This window comes from Sinocyclocheilus anshuiensis, unplaced genomic scaffold (assembly GCF_001515605.1).
Source record: "Sinocyclocheilus anshuiensis isolate Anshui unplaced genomic scaffold, SAMN03320099.WGS_v1.1 scaffold1579, whole genome shotgun sequence".
Taxonomy (NCBI): domain Eukaryota; kingdom Metazoa; phylum Chordata; class Actinopteri; order Cypriniformes; family Cyprinidae; genus Sinocyclocheilus; species Sinocyclocheilus anshuiensis.
In genome coordinates, this window is record NW_015549652.1 from 92,989 (window position 1) to 115,517 (window position 22,529).

The 22,529-nt window shown below is 37.1% G+C and overlaps 1 protein-coding gene across 1 annotated transcript in view; it reads left to right on the forward strand.

Annotated features, from left to right (window-relative positions):
- Positions 1 to 22,529, forward strand: part of LOC107660248 (protein diaphanous homolog 3-like) — a 273,308-nt gene that overhangs the window by 85,831 nt on the left and 164,948 nt on the right. The window contains exons 14-15 of the mRNA XM_016449516.1: positions 1,794 to 1,908; positions 20,034 to 20,042. Coding sequence (XP_016305002.1) covers positions 1,794 to 1,908; positions 20,034 to 20,042 — 124 coding nt within the window. The remainder of the gene's footprint in view (positions 1 to 1,793; positions 1,909 to 20,033; positions 20,043 to 22,529) is intronic.

The window sequence follows — 22,529 nt, forward strand, 5'->3', positions numbered from 1 at the left end:
AAAAATGCGCTGAATATGCGTTCTGTGTGAATGGCTTGGTTTCGGTTTTCACCTAATCAAGATCTTCTCCGCATTGAGCTTCTATATTTCTCTAATATTTTGAATGCATAACACAGGAGCGGCGCGTCTCGTGGGCTAGACTAACAAAATATTAAAATGCAACAACGTCACTTACATCATTATCACCGCATCTCGTGCGCCACTGTACGCTCCCTGACACACTCCTAACATTCAAATGCAAATGTTTATTTTAAATTCGACTAATTCATTTTTTTAATTCACAATCTCCTCATCACAGGCAGGCACAGCACTCAATTCAGCATGTGTTTGTGTTTGTGTGTGCTGTCTGCGTCACTCATAGCACGTGCCTATATCGTGCACTATATCGAATATTTTTTATATCGTTATCGAAGAAGGTGTACCGTCGATAAATATCAATACCGTTTTATCGCCCAGGCTTACAACTGGTGCACCATGGGAAACATTCCACCCTGTGCCCGTCAGAGGGGAAGAACGTAGCAGCACATGTTCGCTTAATCAGACACGTGGTTGGACACATGGGTTAATCACTTCCACTAAGAGGCTACTCTTCAGGCTTAAGTTCAGTCAGTTACTGAGCGTTTGATTTCTTTGTACATGTCCTCCTGGAGCAGATTTGAAGAGCTGTTATTGGCTCAGATATTTGGCAGGAGTGTGAGGTCTGTTCATTAGCACAGCCGGTCTCATTGATTACCCTTTCAGTCTTTATCTCAACAAGAAGACTCCATTAAACTGATCATTCCACAATGCTCTGCTCTCCCCAATGTTTCCATGGCTAACTTCCAGATTAGATCTTAGAACAGCACTAAGACACTGTTTGTAGTCTTTTCTTTGTCTTATCATGAATGAAACAAAAATTAAAATGGTCATTTACTCATCCTTATGTCGTGCTAAACCTCTATAAGTTTCTTCTGTTGAGCATAAAATAATATATTTTTTGAAGAATCTGGGTAACAGACAGTTGACTGTAGCCGTTGACTTCCATAGTATGGGAAAAAGTACTATGGAAGTCAATGGTTATCCACGTTCTTCAAATGATCTTCTTTTGTGTCAAGCAGAAGAAAGAAACAGTAACAACATGAGAGTAAATGATGACAGAATTTTCATTTTTGGATGTAGCATCCCTTTAATTTAGTTTTTGTTTCCTTTAGTTTACATCTTTTGTTTCCTCTTTTATTCTTTTTTTGTTTCTTTACTTTCTTCGTTCCTTCCTTTTGTTACTTCTTTCATTTCATTTTGTTTCCTTCTTTCTTTTTATTTTCTTCTGTACTACTTTTCTTTAATATTTGTTTTTGCCATTAATTTTTCACTATTTTGTTTTTGTTTCCTTCTTTATTTTTTTCTTTTCGTTGCTTTTTTCCCCCTAAATGATGATCACCAGTTTGTGCTCCCTCAGTGCAGTGCTTCATGGGTGTTTTAGGCGCGCGCGCGTGTGTGTGTGGCCCGTGTGTGGTGATGTGTGACTGGAGATCTCGGCCCTGTGTATTCATGTACTGAGACGACTGAGAATGAGCCTCTCCAGGGCTGCATTCAGATGTCACACACACTGACATGTAGGAGAACAAAATAAAGACCAGCGATAGAACACAGTATGAATATTTGAATAGGTTTCCTCTTTACTTTTTCATAAACCACCTCACTGTTTGGATGCCTCACGTTGCCTAGCAACTCCAGCATCCTGACCTCCCATGATGTGTCATGATGTCAGGCCATGATTAATTTTTTTTCTTTCTTTGTTTTCTGTTTCTGCGCAGATCTCACCCCAGGAGATGTCCGAGAACTGTTTTTGGGTCATCGCCAAAGAGGACCGTTACGAGAATGAGGACCTGCTGACCAGGCTCGCCATCACCTTCAGCACACAGAGAGCTGGTCAGTCAATGTTAACGGTTCTGTGTAGTCACTGCATAAATACTGTTCTGCAGTAGCATAATCAACATTTCTTAGAGGGTCAGCAGTCTCAGCACTTTTGTTTTTTAGAACCTTGGGCTTCCAAGCCATTGTGAAGTAATAAGGAGGACAGAAACTATTGCTTCAAAACATAAGAGAAGCTAACCTTGAATTTTTCCTGGCTATGTGTAGCACCTGTTGCTCTGCATATCTTTCTAAACAAGTGCACTGTTAGAAACAAATTGCTGACGCTTTCACTTCAGTCTGACCTTCAGACTTTATGTGGCTCATTTCAGCTCATATTGTTTAGTTAATGTTTCATAATATAAAACAGCTTTACAAAAAAGCTGATATTGAAGAATGGGGCAGCACAAAACTATATTAGAACCTAACTGCAAATAAAGAACTCCATAGATATCATCATAATTTTAACAATTTTAACAATTCATGACGTTTTCCGTTTTAAGCTTAAGTTTCTGAATGTTTTATGTTAGTAGTTCTATTTTCTTGAGGTATTCAAATGTATTTGAGGAAATTTCTGTGTCGTAGTTTGTGTTGTATATGCATTTTTTCTCCATCATGCGGTTTTCTGTGCTTTTTTGTGCTATTGAGGCTGTGTGGAAAGTACAGGCATATAATGAACACCCTTCGATTTGGAAAAATTCAGTTTTTGCCCAAGAATCAGTTTTCAAAATGTTCTACCTTCATCCGTCAGACTTGTAACCGTCCTTGACTGAACTATGTGGGCTTTAGACACTGACTCGCAAACTGATGTCAGAAACGATTTTATTTTTGATATTCCCTCCAACACTTCGACAGGACCGTTGCCTGCTGCTGTTACTATTGGGTTTCTGTACCGCTACCCACACACAGACACTAAATAAAGGGAAGGGAGTTAGGCACACCAGAAATTAGTTTTGCACCTAGAACAAGGTTTTGGATTTAGTCATTTAAACATTATAACAGCCACAAGATAATTAAGATCCCTCTCTCTCTCTCGCTCTTCCCCTACTGATGATTTATTCACATTTAGCTTGTTTTGAACTGCTCCGGCATGTTGCTTTGCTTTTTTTGTTTTTTTTTCTTTCAATTATTCATATCAGCATTGTCTACCTGTCACTACCTAGCTCTGTATGCAGATATCTCATTCTGTCTTCCGCCTGCCTCAGAACCCGCAGGGATGATGTTATGCGACCGAACCTTGAATTATGCACACAGTTTAAGATGTCTAGCTTCAATAGGGCAAATGGTGAAAGTGTGTTTTACAAGGTTGTCAGATTATTTAAATTATAATGTGTGTGTGAGGCAGATATTTTACATGCTGGCAAATCATACTTTAATTATGCGACCATGCATCATCCTCAACTCCATCAGGTAAACAAAGTTCATCTTTCTCATTGTGACTTTCCACCTCCTCACTTTCTTCTAAGCTATTTTATCCATCCATTTACTTTTCTTTCTTTTGAATTAAAGTGAGAAGCTTTTTAATGAGTTTCCCTCAAACTCACTACTGGATACTTTGGAGTGTTTTTTGTTGTAAGAGAAGGCTTTGAACTAAGCATGTGTCGTTTTATTCTGAGTAATGTCATTCTAGATCACTTCAACTGAGACGACCAAAGTCGAACAATGTGTCAGAGAGACTCTACAGTACACATAGATAGTAAATACGATAAATTCAGTGTGACTTTACAGTACGACAACTGGTTATTAAGGCAACAGCTAACCAGTGGCAGCCAGACAACTGTATGGATAAGAACAAAAGCTTGAGATATTCAACTAGTCAGCCAGCATCTGACTAATTAGTTAGTGACCTATTAGTTAGTGACCTTAAATAGTGAGTTTTTTTTTTTTATACAAAAAGTGTTCAGTACTTTTTCGGTATTTTTTTATTTTAGTATTAAGTTAAACATTTTTACATCAACAGTTGTAATAATGTAATAATAATTTTATATTTGGAAGGTGGTCCCTTGTTGGCATATTTTAGAGTCTTTGGTATCAAAATGCTTGAAAAAATCTGCTTTTGGAGGCATTGATTAGAGTAAGTGTTAGATATGCCAAGTGGTTAGTAGCTTTGTTTTAATTGCAATACGTATGTCCACTGTCTGCTTTGCACAATATTGACCTGCTTTGCTTTTACTAACAGCTCTGTCTAGGTTAGAGTTCTTAGATGGGTGTTATAGACTGGCTCTGCCTCTTAACCTGAAGCAGGATTTGGTGCTGTCAGTCATACACTCTCCAGACCTTGAGAAATGAAGACAACCTGTCAGATTCCACTTCACTTTACTTAAGGCCCGAGAACGCCATGTTTCCTGATGTGGTTACAGAACTCATGACAGCCGGGATCCAGATTTCCGCTCAACGAACCAATCGCACAGCATCTCTGGTCACCCAGGGGCCCATCAGAGTTCTTTCACATCTCCCTCGCAGATGGACTCCTCTCCTTTCACTCCTCATCAAGTGTCTTTGGGAGCTGCAGCGAGTGCTTTTGTTTCAGTTTTATTTATTCATTGCATTTCTTTAAGAAGCAGAAGCTAACGTTTTCAATCCTCACGTCAGGATGGCATCTGAAAGGAAGGTGTACTGCTCGCTGCTCTTCATCCTGTCTCTCAAGCTCTCTTAATTTCCCTTAAGTGCACCGACATCTGGAGCCCAATTAAACATTAGCCATAAGAATCAAGACTTCTACTTACTATAAAATATTTATTTTCACCACTGCTGTTCATTGTTCTCTGCTGATGCTGTGCTCGCAATTGTAATTTTACAGTGTGAAATCTGATAAAGTCCTGTTATTTCGCCTCATACTCTTCCCGTCAAAGCGGCACATGCAGGAAACAATCACCAGCAGCGGCTTATTAGAGCAAGCTTGCCCTGCCTCTGACTTTCATCAGCCCTCTATCACGATGATTCAGGCCTTTGTTGGACCATTGAGTGATTGCTGGAATAGAGCCCACACACAAAAACATGCCCTGCAATCTGCCACCCTGATACTACCGTATGCAGTTTCTCAAAACTTGCTAAAATTATCCATCAGTCAGAAAGCTCCTTGTCTTCCTCATTGCCATTGGCAGTTTGAGTACAGGGTGTCCAAGGACCCATAGTAGAGGAGTGCAGGAAGAATCTGTATAAGGAGAAAGATTGTGCAAGCTGTTATATTTGATAACTCACTAGACCTACTCCATGTTTTAATAGTTTTATATAATGTTATAATAGTTTTTTTTTTTTTTACAATTTAGGATTCCTTTTTCCTCTTTAAAAGGATCATAGAATTTGTTCTTTCTTTCTTTTTTTTTGTTCCAATTTTAAACTTGTGATTTATTAGTAACTGGACATTATCCAGTCCACTATCGACCAGTTTGATATTTCGATCCAACCATTCATTGAGTTCAGCTAGAACCTGAAAACAATTACACTTTCTGAAAGAATATCCTAAAAATGCTTGAAAATGTCATTTAAGTGACCATTAATACATTTTAAATTGTTGTATAAGTGTATTATAGTTTACACTACTGTTCAAAAGTATATGGAGTCAGTTTTTTAACACAATGAATACTTTCATTTAGCAAGGATGCATTAAATTAATTGAAAATGGCAGTAAAGACTTCTACATTTATACAGAAAAAAAAAATCACAAACTATGTTCTTTTAAAAGAACCCTTAAAAAAGTGTTTTGGCACAACTGTTTTCAACAAATAATAAAAAGAAGTGTTTCTTGAGCAGCAAATCAGCCTATTAAAATGGTTTCTGTAAGGATCATGTGACATTGAAGAATGGAAAAATGGCTGCTGAAAATTCAGCTTTGCCATGAATCAATGACATTTTAAAATATATTGAAAATAAAACGTATTTTTAAATGTTTGTTATTGTAACATTTTAACATACTTATTTGAACATTTCACATATTTTTCACAATATTACTGTTTTTTTTTTCTGCATTTTTTGATCAAATAAATGTAGCTTTGGTGAACAAAAGTACGTGTTGTACGTAAACTACGTGTACTGCGTTAGGCTAACCGAGACTTGTCATTTGCACTTATATATTGTTGCTCTTTTGTTAGTTTTGACTGCTTTTATTGTCCTCATTTGTAAGTCGCTTTGGATAAAAGCGTCTGCTAAGTGACTAAATGTAAATGTAACAAAAAACACTTTGGAAGGGTAGTGTATAACCAACACTATTGAACATTTCAAGTTTTCCAAGCTATCCACTCAGCATTCTAGCTTAGCACACAATTAGCCGATTAGCTTGCTGTTTAATAATATGTTTTCTTACTGATTGGGCAGTTTATTTTGATCAGGCATTATAAACCACATGTGGTCGACTCAACGCGACAGGCAAACCAAATTGTTCATGACACTGGTAATTTTTAGAAAATGTTGTCTTTTGAAATATAAGAATTGACTATGAATATGTTGTAAGCTTCAGTACAGTTGAAAAGACAATGTGGACAAATGGCTTATTTTGAAAACTTTTGATTGCTCATTTGAATCCATATTGGTATATACTACTGCCAACATCTATACAATAACAGTGCCAATTCAACTGTTCAATGTTCAAAGATTTGTGAGTTAACAAGTAGGATACAATTATTCCCAAACACCAGAATAACTAATAATAGGAATAAAATCTAAGAAAGTTTGTCAAACCAAGACAATAAAAAAGCTAAATAAATGTATTATATGGTCCTCTTTAATTATAGGGCTTTTATTGGCTGAACCTCCTATTGCTTCATTTGTATTAAATGGACACCATGCACTCACAGCTTTTCAGGATTGTAAAGTATTATATTTTAGAATTGCATTGTACCATACTGCTGTCATACAATGAACAACATTGATCACGCACACAAAAAGGAAACAAACCATTTGATGTGAAAATAAATAAATAAATGCAAGATCCAGCACTATTATTTATGATGCTGAAAATGCTGTTATTCAAACAGGCAAACAAGCATTGTGGTGAACTATTTCATTATAAATCTGACACTTTTCTCGAATTATTTATTCTTTGTGTTTATTTGAAGTTCAGTGTTCTTTGTGTTTTATTTCAGTTCTCTTTTTCCGCCCCCCCTGAAATAGAAAGAAGAAGAGAGTACAAGTGGTTTTTAACAGTGATTTTTGCTGCTTTTAATGGCTGGTTATTTTCTTGAAATATTGCGAGTTCTGAGACGAGCGTGTCCCTCTTGTCAGATGACTCTGCCGCCTCCCAATTGACTTGAATGAGCAAGGGAGCAGGTGTTTGCGTGTTCGCTATGTGTGACTTTGTATGTATGTCATCTGTCACGCTTGCTTTGTGTGTGAGAGAGTGTGAGTGCAGGTGTTGTAGCCTCTATGAGTAGGTAACATCTGCAGGGGCCAAATCTCTCCTCCGCCTACTCCTCCAGATGTGGCCCGTCTCATGGGAGCAGGTGCCCAGGCGGTGTTGCTGAGCTGAACGGCTGGTGGGACATCCCAGGGGAGTGCTTCTCTGGTGGTACTGTTGTCCTAATAACAACCTACGAAAACTGTCAGATTGTAACCTGAAACAAAACCTCACCAGAAGGTGGAAAATAACATTCAGGGTTGTGTAATATGACCCTTGGTTCACAAGGTGCCAAATTACTGGTGGATGAAATAGTGTGAAATAGATCTAGCTTGTGAGTTAGTATTATTGGTCCAGTAACTTCTCCGGGTCGTATGGTATAAACATAATTGAGTTTGTTGAGACTGTAATCTTAATCCCCAGTCCTTTGTCGTGTTCTTAAATGTGATTTCTTGTAGGATGGATGCATTTTATTCAGCACATATTTTGTTTTTCTTCTGGGAGGAGTAGGTGTGTGTCTCATCAAGGCCTTATTTGGTTGGTTATATAGGTTGTCACTTATAAACTGAAACCTTATAAACCTTATTTATTTGGTTATATAGGTTGTCACTTGGCTCTGTTTTTTCTGTAAGACAGACTGTGTAAAGAAGACTTGTAGTTGGTTCACACAGAATTTGCACCCATAGAAAGGTCCGTTGAATTGGAGCTCCTCATTCATAAAATTCTACCCATTCCTTGTCCTTGCATTTTTGTTTAATAAATGGCAAATTTTCGTATGCTTACAGCTACCAATAGCAGTTCAGTGCTCAATGTTTTGCCATATTTAAATAAATTCCACAGATTCTCCTTTAAAAGGCATTAAAGCTTTAGTTGGCCATATGCAGAGGTGTGTTGGGAGTGACATCCACATTTAAATGTTGTGAATCCCTTAAGTTATTGTTCAGACTGTGTACAGAATAATGTAGAATAGTGATACATGGCAACGTTTTGGTGTAGCTGAAAAAATGATGCGTGAAAGACAGCAGTTTAACCAATTTAATATTAAAACGGTGTAGTAGTTTAAGTCTTAAAAGTCTTCATTTACTTTTTTGTTTTGTTTCAGTATTATTACTATTTATCAGCAGTTTGATATTAGTTTTCCTGATTACACTGATTTAATGCCTTTGTCACTGCTTGAATAACTAAAACTCTGTGTTTACAGAATGGGATTAAGCAATCAGAAGAGAAGCCATAGCTGTATTTAGCTGCAGTGTTTATGTGGCCATAGGTATTGTAGGTAGATACATACACACTGCAAATATAACAGTAATGGATAAAAGCCTTGATTTTATCACCCTGCTCCAGATACAGATTAAGCCTGCAGTCATTTATTTCTTTAACCACACACTTATCCCTTCATTTCAAATAAACATGTGCTTTAGGGTTATGCTCATCTCCCTAATGTGTCTTAGAATCTGCCCACCATGTCATTTCCTGTTCAGATATAAAGCTTGACATGGCAAAGCTGGCATTCACGGCACACTTCACACTTCTGCATTCTTCCCCTGTTTGCAGAATGTGCTACTGTGTGAGGATGAGATAAACATGGAGTTAGCACACAAAAACACACCTCCGCTTACACTGCTCACACCCTGGATTCTCAACAATCACTAAAACCAGACCGAAATGAATGAACGTAACTGGGCGGTGAGGGTGAACAAAGAGCTCAAAGCTTGTGCTGAGTTTTCATGGCTTTTACTGAGCTCAGGTTCCCCCGGAGATGGCCCTCTCACAACCGTCCTGATAGAGATTATGGGATGTGGCGGAAGAATTGGGGATGAAGAGAGAACCTGCAGATTTGCACACTAAGTCATGCACATCTACACTGAAAGGATTTTTGTAGCCACATGTTCATAGAAAAGGAATATTTTCTGTTTGGTTTTATGACGTCAGGATTTCCGCCAATTTTCACGTGAGAAAGCACACACATGGTCAAAAACCGCTGGGACATTACATGAGAATTTATGTGCGAGTTGCAGATTTGCATGAATAGAAGAGAGAAAAGTGCCTTTCAAGATCAATCAGGATCAGGAACACAGATCATATAGTGCTCATGTAACACTCACTAAATGATTCCAGAATGATAGGCATATTTGCTTCCTGATGTCCTAATGTGTGTATGTGTGTAGTTGTTGTTGTTAGGCACAGAGCTTGATTCCCAAGATCAGAGAGATGACACGTCTGTCTCTTTCATCATCCCTTTATTCTTAGCCTATTTCAGCATCTTTTTTTCATCTGTACTGAGCTATTTTACTGTTCGTTTCCATGAAACCTTTCACTGTATGAGTGATTCTGGGTTCTTTTTTTTTTTTCTTCCTATATGTTCAGATTAGCCATAACAATCTCAGTGCAATTAAAAATGAAATTTAAAACTATTTCTTTGTGAACATTGTTTCTACACCATTTTTTTATTTCAGTGTTACGTTCAAAATGTTGAGGTCAGAAAGATGTTTTTAAAGAAATTAATACTTTATTCAGCAAGGATGCTTTAATTTGATCAAAAGTGATAATAAAGACATTTAAATTATTTCAAATGAATTCTGTTCTTTGAACAGAATTTGAAAAAAAAAAAAAAATGTATCGCAGTTTAATATATTAAGCAGCACAGCTGTTTTCAACATTGATAATATGAAAATTTTCTTGAGCAGCAAATCAGCGTATTAGAATGATTTCTGAAGGATCATGTGACACTGAAGACTGGATTAATGATGCTGAAAATTCATCTTTGCCATCACAGGAATAAATTACTTATTTTAAAATATATTAAAATTGAAAACAGTTATTTTAAATTGTAACGATACTTTACAACATTACTGCTTTTACTGTGTTTTTGATCAAATAAATGCAATCTTGGTGAGCATAAGAGACGTCTATCAAAACCATTAAAAAATCTTATCAACCCCAAACTTTTGAATGGTAATATAAGTGTATGATAAGCTCAAAATGCTGGAAAAGATCACTTGGTATCACTGTTTTGCTAGTGCTTAGTTTTCGTCTATGTTCCTTGATTTCTTTGCAAACCATTACTTGTTATCGGTTTTGCATATTTGCTGTTGCAATCACGTGTATACTAGTTAAAACATGAAAGCATAGCTTGTGCTTTTCTGTCGTCTCTTCATCCTCGTCTTACTCTTTAAGTCTCTCTTTGCACACCTTTACACTCATGTTGTTGATAATTTTCTCTCCCTTCCTCCTTTCTTTCTGAGACCTGCTGGCTGAGGGTTCAGTGCTAATGCAGTCTGAAGAGGCATATGATTGAACATTGCCTTTATATGGACACACTCACACACCTGTGTTTCTGTAAGCCTGTAATTACAAGCTTTTGGCCCACAAAACTGGTAGAAGACTCTGTTTAGAAGCGTCTTTAAGGCGAAAGAAAGCTGAATGTCACACATTAATTTTATATTCATTGAATTGTTGATGCATGCTACATATGTGTGAAAACACCTTGTTAACATGCACATGGGCACCTGTCATTAGTTCTGTAATTTAGTGTTCATTTTGTTTCTTACATATACTCTTGTGCTTTAGAGAATATGTAGTGATAATTGCATAGATCTGACACTACTGAGTGCCATTAAATAACACTGCGTGTGTGTGTGTATGTTATAAAATACAACACAATTGCTTTGGCTCTCTGTGTGAACTGTCCCATCACTTTATAGTAAGTGATGACTGCACTCAAAGAGTCAATTACAGATCACAGATCACTCATACACCTGCTCCAACCTCCCAGACCATCAAACACCTGCCCCAGAACCCCTCCACCTCAGATTAACCAACGCCATCTAAAACCCATGAGAGAGAATCATGACTATAGTGCAGACAGTGAAAGAGAGGGTAAAATAGCACAATTAAAGTGTTTGATTAAGTAATGTCATTGACCCGTTGACTAAAACTGATCATGCACTCATGGTCTCAAAACCAGATGCAGAAAATGCATTATTATTATTTATCTTTAGGTAACAGAAGTTTGCAGTACTTACAGAGAAACTGCAGTTTAACATTGAATATTGGAAATACAGATTTTAGTGCGGGAATGCAGTTGGTATAAATAAATGTGAATTTCCATATTATTGTATATGCACAAAGACACTGGCTAGTCTTAGCTGTTAATGAGATACATGGCCTGTGGAAACAGCTGCTCTTATGTCTGGTTTTCCAGTGGACAATGATCTGTGGCCTCTGCCACAGGGAAGAAGTTCAAAGAGGTTGTGGCCCACGTGTGTGGTGTCCGAGATGATTTTTCTTGCCCGTTTTCTCATTCTGGAGGGGTATAAGTCCAGGAAGGGAGGGCAAGAGTGCACCAGTTATCTTAGCAGTTCTGGCTGTCCATGTAGCCCTCTTTTGTCCAGTTTGATAGCTGTCATTGAGTCCTGTGCCCCACTATGATGGTCTGCTAAGTAGTATTGAATCAGCAGCTCTTATGGCAGGTTGAATTTCTGGTAAAGGAAGTGCATCCTCTGCTGGTCCTTTTTTTACAAGTCTTTTTGGGCCTTATATTTATGATTTTTTTGGTAATTATATTTATGAACAATATAAATGTATCTATATAAATCTGTCTTTCTATCGGTCTAATAATGTTTGTTTATTGATGTAGTGGCCCAACCCAGCGATTTATTTATTTATTTTTTTTATCGTAAGTTTTTTTGTTTTATTGTGCAGAAAAGCATTAACAATTTTATTAATAAAAAAAATAATAATAATAATCTGTATCAGGTTGGCAAATCTGTTGTTACACTAAAATAAACAACCGCACCACTGCTCTTGCCATATCAACTCTTAATAGTTTAAAGAAGCTCCTATCACTGTGTTCACATGCATGGTCTTCTCATACGGCTTTATAGGATTTAGTGAGGTGCCAGCTTTTGTTTCATATGGAGGCTGCTTGCGTGTCCATGACTAGTACTGTGTGTTTGAGAGAGGAGCATGTGATGAGGGTCTGTAATGATGGACATAAGTGCAGAGCGTGGGCAGGGTGAGTGTGGATGGATAAAGGACGGCATTAGTTCTCATTGAGTAGTTTTTGTTCTATTAGAGAGACAGAGAAAGAAAATAAAAAAAAGAGGAATGAGAGTTTAACATTAGGCGCGTTTCCATTACCCTTCAAATTGCGCAAATTGAAATTGCAAATTGAAAATGCGCCTAATGGAAACGCATCAATTTCGCAAAAATGCCCATATATCGCAAAAAAGTTTTTACGCTCGCATGTGGTGGTTTTTCAGGCAATGCGAAAAAGGAATCGCAAAACTGCAATGGAAATGTTTTTTTCCGCATTTACAGGTCACATGGCGTATGTAAAAAAGTACATTATAGTACATAGAAATTCTTCAATGTACTATAACATTCAAGAAACACTTCTTACGTAGCCGCTCTCCAGTATAAGGGGCTTTCCCTACCATTAATGCTTAGACAATTTACATTACACACGTCTGCGGTGCAGTGTGGCTCTGATACGGCCACTGAAGCTGATTGCGGCCACTCTAGTCAATGCTTGTGCTTATTCCAGCTGCGCCACGCACGTTTCTGAAGCGGCTCTCTGTGCTGCTTCTGTAAAGATACACGCATACACCTCCTTTGAATAAATATAGCCAAAATCCCACCAAAATCCATTGCCATGACGTATCGCGAGAGGCAAAAGGTTACGTTTTAATCGCATAACATTGGTTAATGGAAACGCTGTCATTTCGCAATACTTTTTTATCGCCAAAGTTTTGCGCAAATCTGTTATGGAAACACGCCTACTGATACGGCTGACTGTCCTCAGCCTATACAAGATTTGACCCTTACTATTAACATAACACACCGTCATAGCACTGTTAGCTGTGTGCTTGAGGAATAAAAGTGTGCACATGTGTTTCTACTTCTAAATTGTTTAACCCTCAGTCTGCTATTGCACTGTTCTTTTTGTGTGCAATATAGTATTAATTTATATGTGGTAAAAGTTTTTTTTGTTCTTTTTCAAAGTGAACTTGTGAATTGAAACGCCATCAAATGGCGTCTCTGGGTTGTACGTCATGCTTTGCTTTTTTAAGTCCAGTGGATATTGTTGTGTGAACCCCGACGAACATTTATGAGTAAAACAATGTTTTGATAATGCTTAAGCAATGCAGCTATATAGTTTTCACAAGACCTGTGTGTTTGTTTGTGTTTTTGTGCCTGTGTTTATTGATAAGAAAACTGCTTTGTGGTTCTTGTCATGGAATAAGAGATTGTGACGTTCTACAGAGTCATATTCTGACTTTTAGAAGTCAAAATTTCTTCCTCAGTCTAAAATTATTTGTTGAAAAGATGTAAAACTTATTTTTTATAAGACAGATGATTTGAACACGAGGTCCCATATTTACTCATAACCAGAATGAAATGCCAAAATGATGAATAATGAGAGTGAAAAGTGAGAAAATTTACACAGAAGATAGCAGCGGCAAAAAAACAACAACAACAAACAGCCAGTTTAATTCTAAGGGGGTGGAAAGTGGTCAGAAACTATGTTGTAAAACCTGAGATTTTTTTTGTGCTTAAACCTTAACTTAAACTAAGTGAATCTTGAAGTAAAGAAAAATAAAATAACTGGAATAATACTGGTATAACCCCTTAAATGTTAATAGTGTGTGTACTTAGAACTTTATTTTTCTCACTTGTAGTGTTGAAGTATGTGTCAGCTCTAGAGTTTGTAGTTAATGATAAAAAAAGGAAAATCAGTTCATAATTTAATTTTTGGGTGCTTTGAAAGAACTGCTCTCTTAATAGCTGAGATGATGAAATATTAAGCATGTTAAAACATTATTTAAAAGTTAATCTTGGGTCATGACGCTGCTGCTGTCCAAATGCTGCAGCTTTAATATTTCATAGTTCCCTGCGGAGAAGGAATATGAGAGAGCTTACCAAATCTTTAACCTCACTTTATTTGTCTCTGTTATTTTATTTTTTTGTCAATACAGTCATCCATCTATACAAAAACAAGGCTGAATACATAACATGTAGGCCCATTTCAAACATGTATTGTAATAAACAAACAATAGACTTACATGCTCCCTCATTTCTGTCACTTTAGTTTAGCAGGATATTTAAGAGTGCTGTTACTTGTATCTATCTTTTATTAATTTTTTGCCACCATGGAACAATTTTGGTCATCCCACATGCTTTTGTCTCAGTTTCTGATGCTCTTTCTCTTAGTGTTTTAATTAACATATTGTTGGAATGAGAAATGTCAACCATTTCTACTGCCAAAACAAAAATGGATACGACGGTAGTCATATGGAAACTGGATTTTTACATTTTCTGAAGCAAATGTGAGTGGTTTTTACACGTGCAAAACTAACTGTCATGTGTGTTGTGGGTGGTGGCAGACAATGGTTTCTAGTGTTCAGAAAGAACTCGAAGAAGCACAATGGATTGGAACAGCATGCAGGGGTCTTGAGAGACATTTTTTAAATTTGGACTATAGTTAATGTGACATGGCACATACATGGTATATATATATATATATATATATATATATACCAGTAAATCAATACTACTCACACCCAGGACTGTATGTTGCCTCAGGAAAGGCTGTTGATTTCCAATTTCCATGCTCATTAAAATGAAATGTGCCCTTTCCACTATGTTAATTATGACGCTCTGCCAAGTTACTGTTGCGAACACGTACTCGCACTCGCACACACTCATCTCGACCTCAGATAATTATTAGAATTCACCTCAGCATGTGTCATCTTGTGTATAAATGGAAAATATGAATATATAATTTTCTGCTTTTCTTGTCTTTTCTCTTTTTAGGTAATTTTTCAGTCTTTCATTTGCTGTAATTTCATGCTCGTCTCTTCTGATAGACATGGGAGCTGTATATTCTAAGGGCGTAGAAGGCACTCTTTATTCAAGTGTCAAAAGCTTTTTTTTTTTATATATTTAACTGGATGAAAACACTTTAAAAACTCATTTTAAACATTTTTAATATCTGTCTGTAATCTGTCTAAAAGTCTTTTGGTGCATGTTATGATGCCTACTGCAGTTTAGAGAATAGAGTCTGAGCTCCAAAAGCTCCCTCACCATACCTTTCTTCACATCTCTGTCTTTCTCTGTGTCCATTCTGGACTAGAAAAATGTGTGCTGTCAGTCGTTCCTGGTTGGAGGCTCAGCTCTGGTGCTTGGGAGAGATCAGAAGGGACGATTTGTGGTGGCTTGTCTCTCCCAACTCTATACCAAAAACCAAAACAGATGTACTTCTAACACTTACAAAATCTCATTTATCTTTTCAAGTGGCTCTCAGAAATGCATCTTGCTACTTGAGATTTGATTTTCTTTCTGCCTGCCATTCATCTTCCTCACTTATTTTTCTTTTGGGGTATATAAGTGTGGCTTATCGTGGTCAACTTAAAATCTTAAAACCTATTTAAGAACTGTTTTCAACATTGATAATAATAAGAAATCTTTCTTGAGAACCAAATCAGCATATTTAAATGTTTTCTGAAGGATTGCTGCTGAAAATTCAGCTTTACAATAACAGGAATAAATAACAGAACATTTTAAAATACATTAAAATAGAAAACAGTTATTTTAAATTATAATATTTTGCAATATTACTGTTGCACTGCACTTTTTGAGCAAATAAATGCAGCCTCAGTGAGTATAAGAGACTTCTTTCAAAAACATTAAAAATCATAATTATAATAATGTTAAATAATGCAGCTTATGGTAACAATAGATATTGATTAATGAAGCATTGCCATTGAGATACATCAAGATGCATTTAACTGTCCTCGAACTTGACTTTTAGTCTTTATAGATAGAGGCTCAAACAAATATGATTGATTTCTGGGACAGAATGTTCATCATCTCCACATCGCCTATTTAGCACTTTGCTGATCAATTCCCAATGTATAAATCCAGTTTGGCATACATTTCCCCCCATTTTTAAAATTTTTTTTTTTATATATTCCATTTCCTGCAAAATATGGCCCATTAAAATATGTGATATAAAATGTCTAGTAGCAGCTGCTCTAAGTCTCCAGTCTGCTTTATCCCGTCAGCCACCTAATTATCAGAAACATAACTATCAGAGCACGTAAGGATGGGAAAAAGAAAGGGAGATAAAGGAGGAGGATGTTATTCTCGTCTTAGCAAATTTCTCATTGAAACTCCACACACGCTTTCTATTTCTCCATGCTTGCGGTCCTGTGACATTATCGGTGGCTGCAACATATAACAGAAAAGCTATAGCTTATTTTTGCCTTCGATTAAATCTCATATCTCTCATAAAGCAATTTTCTCATAAAACACAGATAATACATGACCGGGAAAGTCACCAGCAGAGAGGATGGTCTGTGCATTATGGATGCGTTGCCACCGCTTGGCCTTCTCTCTCTGAGGAATAGAATTAAACTCGTGTCCCATAGCTCATTGTGGTTCAGAGACAGAAAACGCATTGGTATGAATAAAGAGGGTGTTTGTGATCCAATCAAAGCAGTACATCACCTTGACAAGGGCACTAGTCGGGTCCCTAAACCCACATGCACAAAGACAATGGCGCACACTCATATACACGCCAAATATCTGATAAAAACTGAATAAAATGAAACCACTGATATTATGATCACAGCGCCGGTTGTCCTGGGAACCAGACGTGAAGCCTATCTGGAAGTGGTCTACATTATAAACATTTCCCACCTTCAAGGTTGTACGTTTGGATTTCGAATACAGCCATTCATGTTCCTGAAGAGCATTTCAATCTCTTTTTATGCTCATTTGGGAGGTATTTCTTTGTAGTATTAAATTTATTCAGCCGATAGACCTTGACCTGGCTTAAATGAGGACTATTTCCTCTGATCTGAACTCAATAATTGATGCAGGCAGTTGTGTTTCTGTGAATTGAGAGTTGGAAACAATCCATTCCAAACAGAAAAGGAAAAACATCCCGCTTCAGAGAGGTAGAACTTTTTAACATTCTCTTCAGGGAAACCCGACAGGTCTGAGATAATGCTCATCGTGGCTCGTTCCTCCAAAGCACCGGTCTCATTTTCTGCTCCCTGAGGTGCCTTTTGCTGATAGAGATCTTCAGTGCTGTCTGCCTTGATATACTCACCGTGGGACAATGAGACCGCCATTTTAAACAGCCTTTGATCAGATAAAAACATTCAGGAGGTATACATTTGGTTTTCCTCTTGTTTTCCCTGCATTTTTGGCTCGCTGCTTCTATTTATATGGCACTTCATTTGGCATGGAAAATACGGGTTTATTTTAGTTGCAGGGGGAATTTCTGTCTTCATAGCAGGCTGATATGTGGGAGAGACGGCCTTCTGTGCAACACTGTTAATCTCACCAAGGAGAGATACACAGGTAGAGGTGGAGACTCTTCCATCCTCCAAAAATGTAAAGCACACCTCAGGGGATCTGAGGAGGCCATTCATCATGTAGACGCCGAACAAATAATTCAGTATGTGAAATGTTCATCATTATTTGTATAACTGCCGCGCTCATTTTTTAGGCTTGAAGCCACCTTCAGCCCCTTTAAAGGTAACAAAAGGCTTTGTAAGTGTTGTAAGCGTGTATTCTAAGTGTAGCATCACTGTTACTATTACTCATACTTCAGGTGGATTTGAACAAGCCCCTTATGTATTCATGTCCTGTACAGACATGAATAACGCTGAAATCTCTTGGGTTATTCAGAAGTATACAGTTACTAAGTTTTGGTGAATGATAAAACCGGCAACAAATAAATAAATAAATAAACTCCTATAGATCTGTATTTAAGCAGGTCCTCAAGCAGTATCTAAGAACCAGAATATCATTAGGATGAGCTTGTTTTGCATATCAGAATTGTGGAAGCATGTTTTGCACGGGCAGCACAGTTTTTTTTTTTTTTTTAATATCAAAGTCATTACTTTAGCATTATTTATATATTATTATAAAATGTATTCATATTTTGAATTTTTTAAAAATGTTTCCCCATTTTAATCTTAGTTTTAGTAATTGTATGTGCTTTTGCATTTTCATTCATTAATTTTATTTTATTTTATTTCTTTTTTCTTTTTTATTTAATTTTATTTGTTTATTTTAGTAATTTTAGTAGTTTTAGTAAAAAAAAACAAAAAAAAAACACTTGTCCCTTTTAGACTTGAACTCTATTCATTTGCTGCTTGTTTTCGAAAAAAAAAAAATCTAACACTTGCTTTCTAATCTTTTTGTATTCTATCCGTTTTCTTTTCATTTATTATACAATTAACAAAAGCAAAAAAGAACTTGAACACTAGCTTGCTCTATTCGTTTTCTATTCTATGTTTTCATTAAAAAACCCTTGCTACGTGTACCGCGTTAAGCTAATTGAGACTTGTTATAGCACTTGTATATCATTGGTCTTTTATTGATTTTGATTGCTTCCATTGTTCTCAATCTGTAAGTCGCTTTGGATAAAAGCGTCTGCTAACTGACTAAATGTAAATTTAAATTAAATTTGTTTTGTTTCAGTTAGTTGCCAAGGCAACATTTCTAATTTTTGTTTGTTTTCTTTTTCATCTAATATTTAAGTTTTATTTTACTGCAGCTTTATTTCAATTAATGGAAACTAATTTTAATAGTTTTAGTTCTCAGTAACAATACTGGTCAATGCCTGGTTATTTTTTTTACAGGTAAATGAGAAATGTATGTGCAATATTTAAACTTTTGTAAATGACAAAATATTGTAGAGGATTTTTTGTTGTATAACTGCATGCAACATGTCGAATTGTCTCTTCTAATTTTTTGAGGTACAGACATGACAGACATGATATTTTCAATAATGTGAGTTTTGTGGAGAAGTGTACTATTACTTTCTAAGATATGTTTACTTGGCAGATGATAAAACAAGCTAAAAAGTCCCATAGATTTTGTTTATACAATGACATTGAATGTCCAATGGAAGTTGCTTTTGTGTTCCACTGAAGAAAGTAAGTCATACATACAGGTAAATGACAGAATTTCAGTTTTAACTGAAGTTTCTCTTTGAATAAAAACTTCTGTAAGTGCAATAGTCAAACAGAGTCAATAAGGACAAAATATTGCTCTTATTTTGCCCTGTGATTGCATGTAGCATGTTACACTGACTTCTATCTTTCTTCTGATTGCTTGGGCTCCCAGGTTGGCAGTTTGAGTAAGTGCAGGTCGGCACGAGTTAATCAGTTCGGCTTGGCCTGCAGGTTATCACTCTAATCGTGAATTAAAGAGAGGCTAATGACGCAGTGCTGGCGGGTTCCTGATCCCTGCTTTTTTTTTTAAACCATCCCCAGAGATGCTGAAGACTAATTGTAATTTTCTTAGCACAGTTTTCTGAGCATTTGTTTTAGCACAGGTACAGAGGTGAAGGATTGTGTTTGTTCAAGAGCCCACACTGAAGATGCCAGACGAAATTGCCTTATATCCCCTAGGTCAAGTTGTTTCTGAGAATTCTTGCAACATTTTTACTTAGAAATTGTTCGGCATTATATATAAGCCACGTCTTTTGTGCTGTTCCGTAACCTTAGTTCGAAAAACGGCAACAGGGTGACTTGTCTAGTCCCAGCTTTTATATATATATCCACCCTGCACTGTCTATGGGGGTAAATTAGAGCTTTTTAATAGCCTTTTAACTGAATTACACACTGCAGACGGACAACTGGCTAACTCACTTAGCTCCCAACTCTGAGTTTTTATTTCAGTACAAAGCATGACAGTCCATATGGCTACCTGCTTCTAACCAACAATCCCTCTCTCTTTCTCTCTCTCTTTTATTGCATGCCCTGCTGTCTGCTTGCTGGAACAGAAGCCAAAGGTCAGTTTGCTTTTTGCTTGCTCTTTCCATTTCTCTCTCTTTTCATTGTTTTTTTCTGCTCTGTATTTTAACACACAACACCTGTCCAATGAGTCATTCACTGACGTTTCCTCATTTGCCATTTGAAGTGCACTCATTTCTCACATCTTACCCACAGGCCAGCCGTGTACCAGCCATTATGGTGGGGCCTCTGACTAACTTCATTAGCTTGTGTTTAAATGTCAAAGGCTCTTTTTTTTCCAAGCACATCAATTTAAGAGCTCACATCATTGTCATTATGTTTACACTCGCAACCTTTTTCCCAGGTCAGCAGGGGTCTTGATGGATGCGCCTCTGTGTCCATGCTCATTTGTGTGAGTGTGAGAGAGATTAGAGTAGACAGATATTTCACACTTTCAGAGTTATAGTTAAATTCAACGATAGATCCATCTCACCTTTCATGGCAGATGCTTTCCCACCGGTCATTCGGTCCACAGACCCGAACACAGCTGCATCCGTCCTCGTCTTCTCCTTGTACCTGCGGATGCCTGTTTTCTCCCTCATTTCCTGTCAGTACTGTGATGAGTGTTTATGACCAGAGTGAATCGGCAGCCGCTCTGGTGTTGTGCCAGCTCTCTCCAGCTGTGGGCACACAAGTCATTTAAATGTCAAACTGGCCCCATCATGGCACAACCACCATGTCCTTTCTGTCAGCACTGGGTTTACAAGGGGCTGTGTGTGTTTGGCACCTTTCATTCCTCCTGCTAAGTTCCTGTTTATGATTTTTTTAAATAGGATTTTGCACCATGCCATTTTTCTTTCTTTTTTTAGTGCTAGTTGGACACAATGTAGAGTAAGTTTGTGCAATAAGTGTGCGTTTGGTACTTTATATTTGTATCTTATCATTATGCTACCACAGTGAATAATGGGATATGTTCACTACCGTTCAAAAGTTTGGTGGCCGTTTTTAGAGCCCAGGAACTCAAAGGACTTTCATTTTATTTATGAAAATGTATTTCTGGATTAAGTCATTATTATTTAAAAAATGTATTTAGATACTGTATTAAAGGCAAGGTAGGTGATTTGGTTCAAAAACATTTTTTTTGTTATGCTGGTTGAAAGTCACTTCACATCCCGAAAGCGATCAGTAAGTTAAGTGGTCTAAATGTATTTATATGTATTTATCATCTGTGGAAGGCATAGGACCATAAAATGTTTGACCAGTCAGATTATTCGTTCCGAGGACTATGATAGGCTGTCCTACCTGCCTGTCAACATGTATATTTGCATACCTCTGTGCACCCCGTTCATGCAGACATGATACGTCATCAGTGCGTTCCATTACGCTATTCCAGATCAAGCGAGAATGGAAGGTGTTATTAATGTAATATTATGTGCTTTGTTCTGTAATGCTTTCTCACCAATGAATGAGACATGAGTTAATCTGACAGCATTGCATTCAACCCTCCACCAATGCAGTCTCTCATCGTGTCGCTGGTTAGCCTCTGGTCTGCCTGTGCGCGATCATGTGTTTTGGAGGAGGCGTGGCTTTGGAGACTGATTTTGCAGGGAGGGTGGAATCTTATGCTTTCCAAGCTAGCTTGCTATTGCTAACCCCTCCGAAATCACCTACCCTACCTTTAATGTAAAAATGTGCGATATAATAACACTATTAAATGGTTAAATAACAGTTTCAGTCTGTGAATAAGGCTGTGAGGGATATTAATACAGTGTGGTCAATGGATTGTAATGTTTGTTACAAAATGCCTTACTAAAATAATCTTACTAAAATCATTTTAGTAGACAAAAACTACATAAAATCTTGTGATCTAGGGCATTTATGCCATTATAAAAACTTTGCTTTTGTCCCTCAAAGCCTTATTTTCATCAGTGTAAAATTCAATATTGCATCCACCCTGTGACCCTGACTAAGGTCTATCGAAAAAGTTGTTTATATTACGCGCTGCAAAATCATTTATTTTCAGCGTTTGTTCATTTCGTAAACCATTTCTAATCCCTAGGCAGATATGGCTAGGAACTATACTCTATACTATACTATACTATACTATACTATACTATACTATAATATCATTGCGCCTGCTGCACCCATGGTACGGCAGCAAAGTTCCTTGATTATTACGCCAGAATGAGAGTATAGTTCCTAGCCATATCGGCCTAGAAAATCGCAACTTTTCATTTTCCGTCGGTCTTAGTACACGATGTAACTACAGAAGAGTCAAGTTTTAAATAGGAAAAATATCAAAACTCTCAAAAATGCTAATGGTCTAATCCGATTCAATTATCTATGCTAAGCTGCAGCTAAAAGTGCTATGCCAGACCCGGAGATCAGCTGAATGGATTAGAAAACAGTAAAACTCAACTGTTTAACTCTAGGGGAGTTGGAAAATGAGCCTATTTTCAAAAATAGTGGAGTGTACATTTAACCCACTGGGGAAAATCAACCCATGGCAACAGTTTAAAAGCAGCCCAATTTCGTGGAAAAAAACA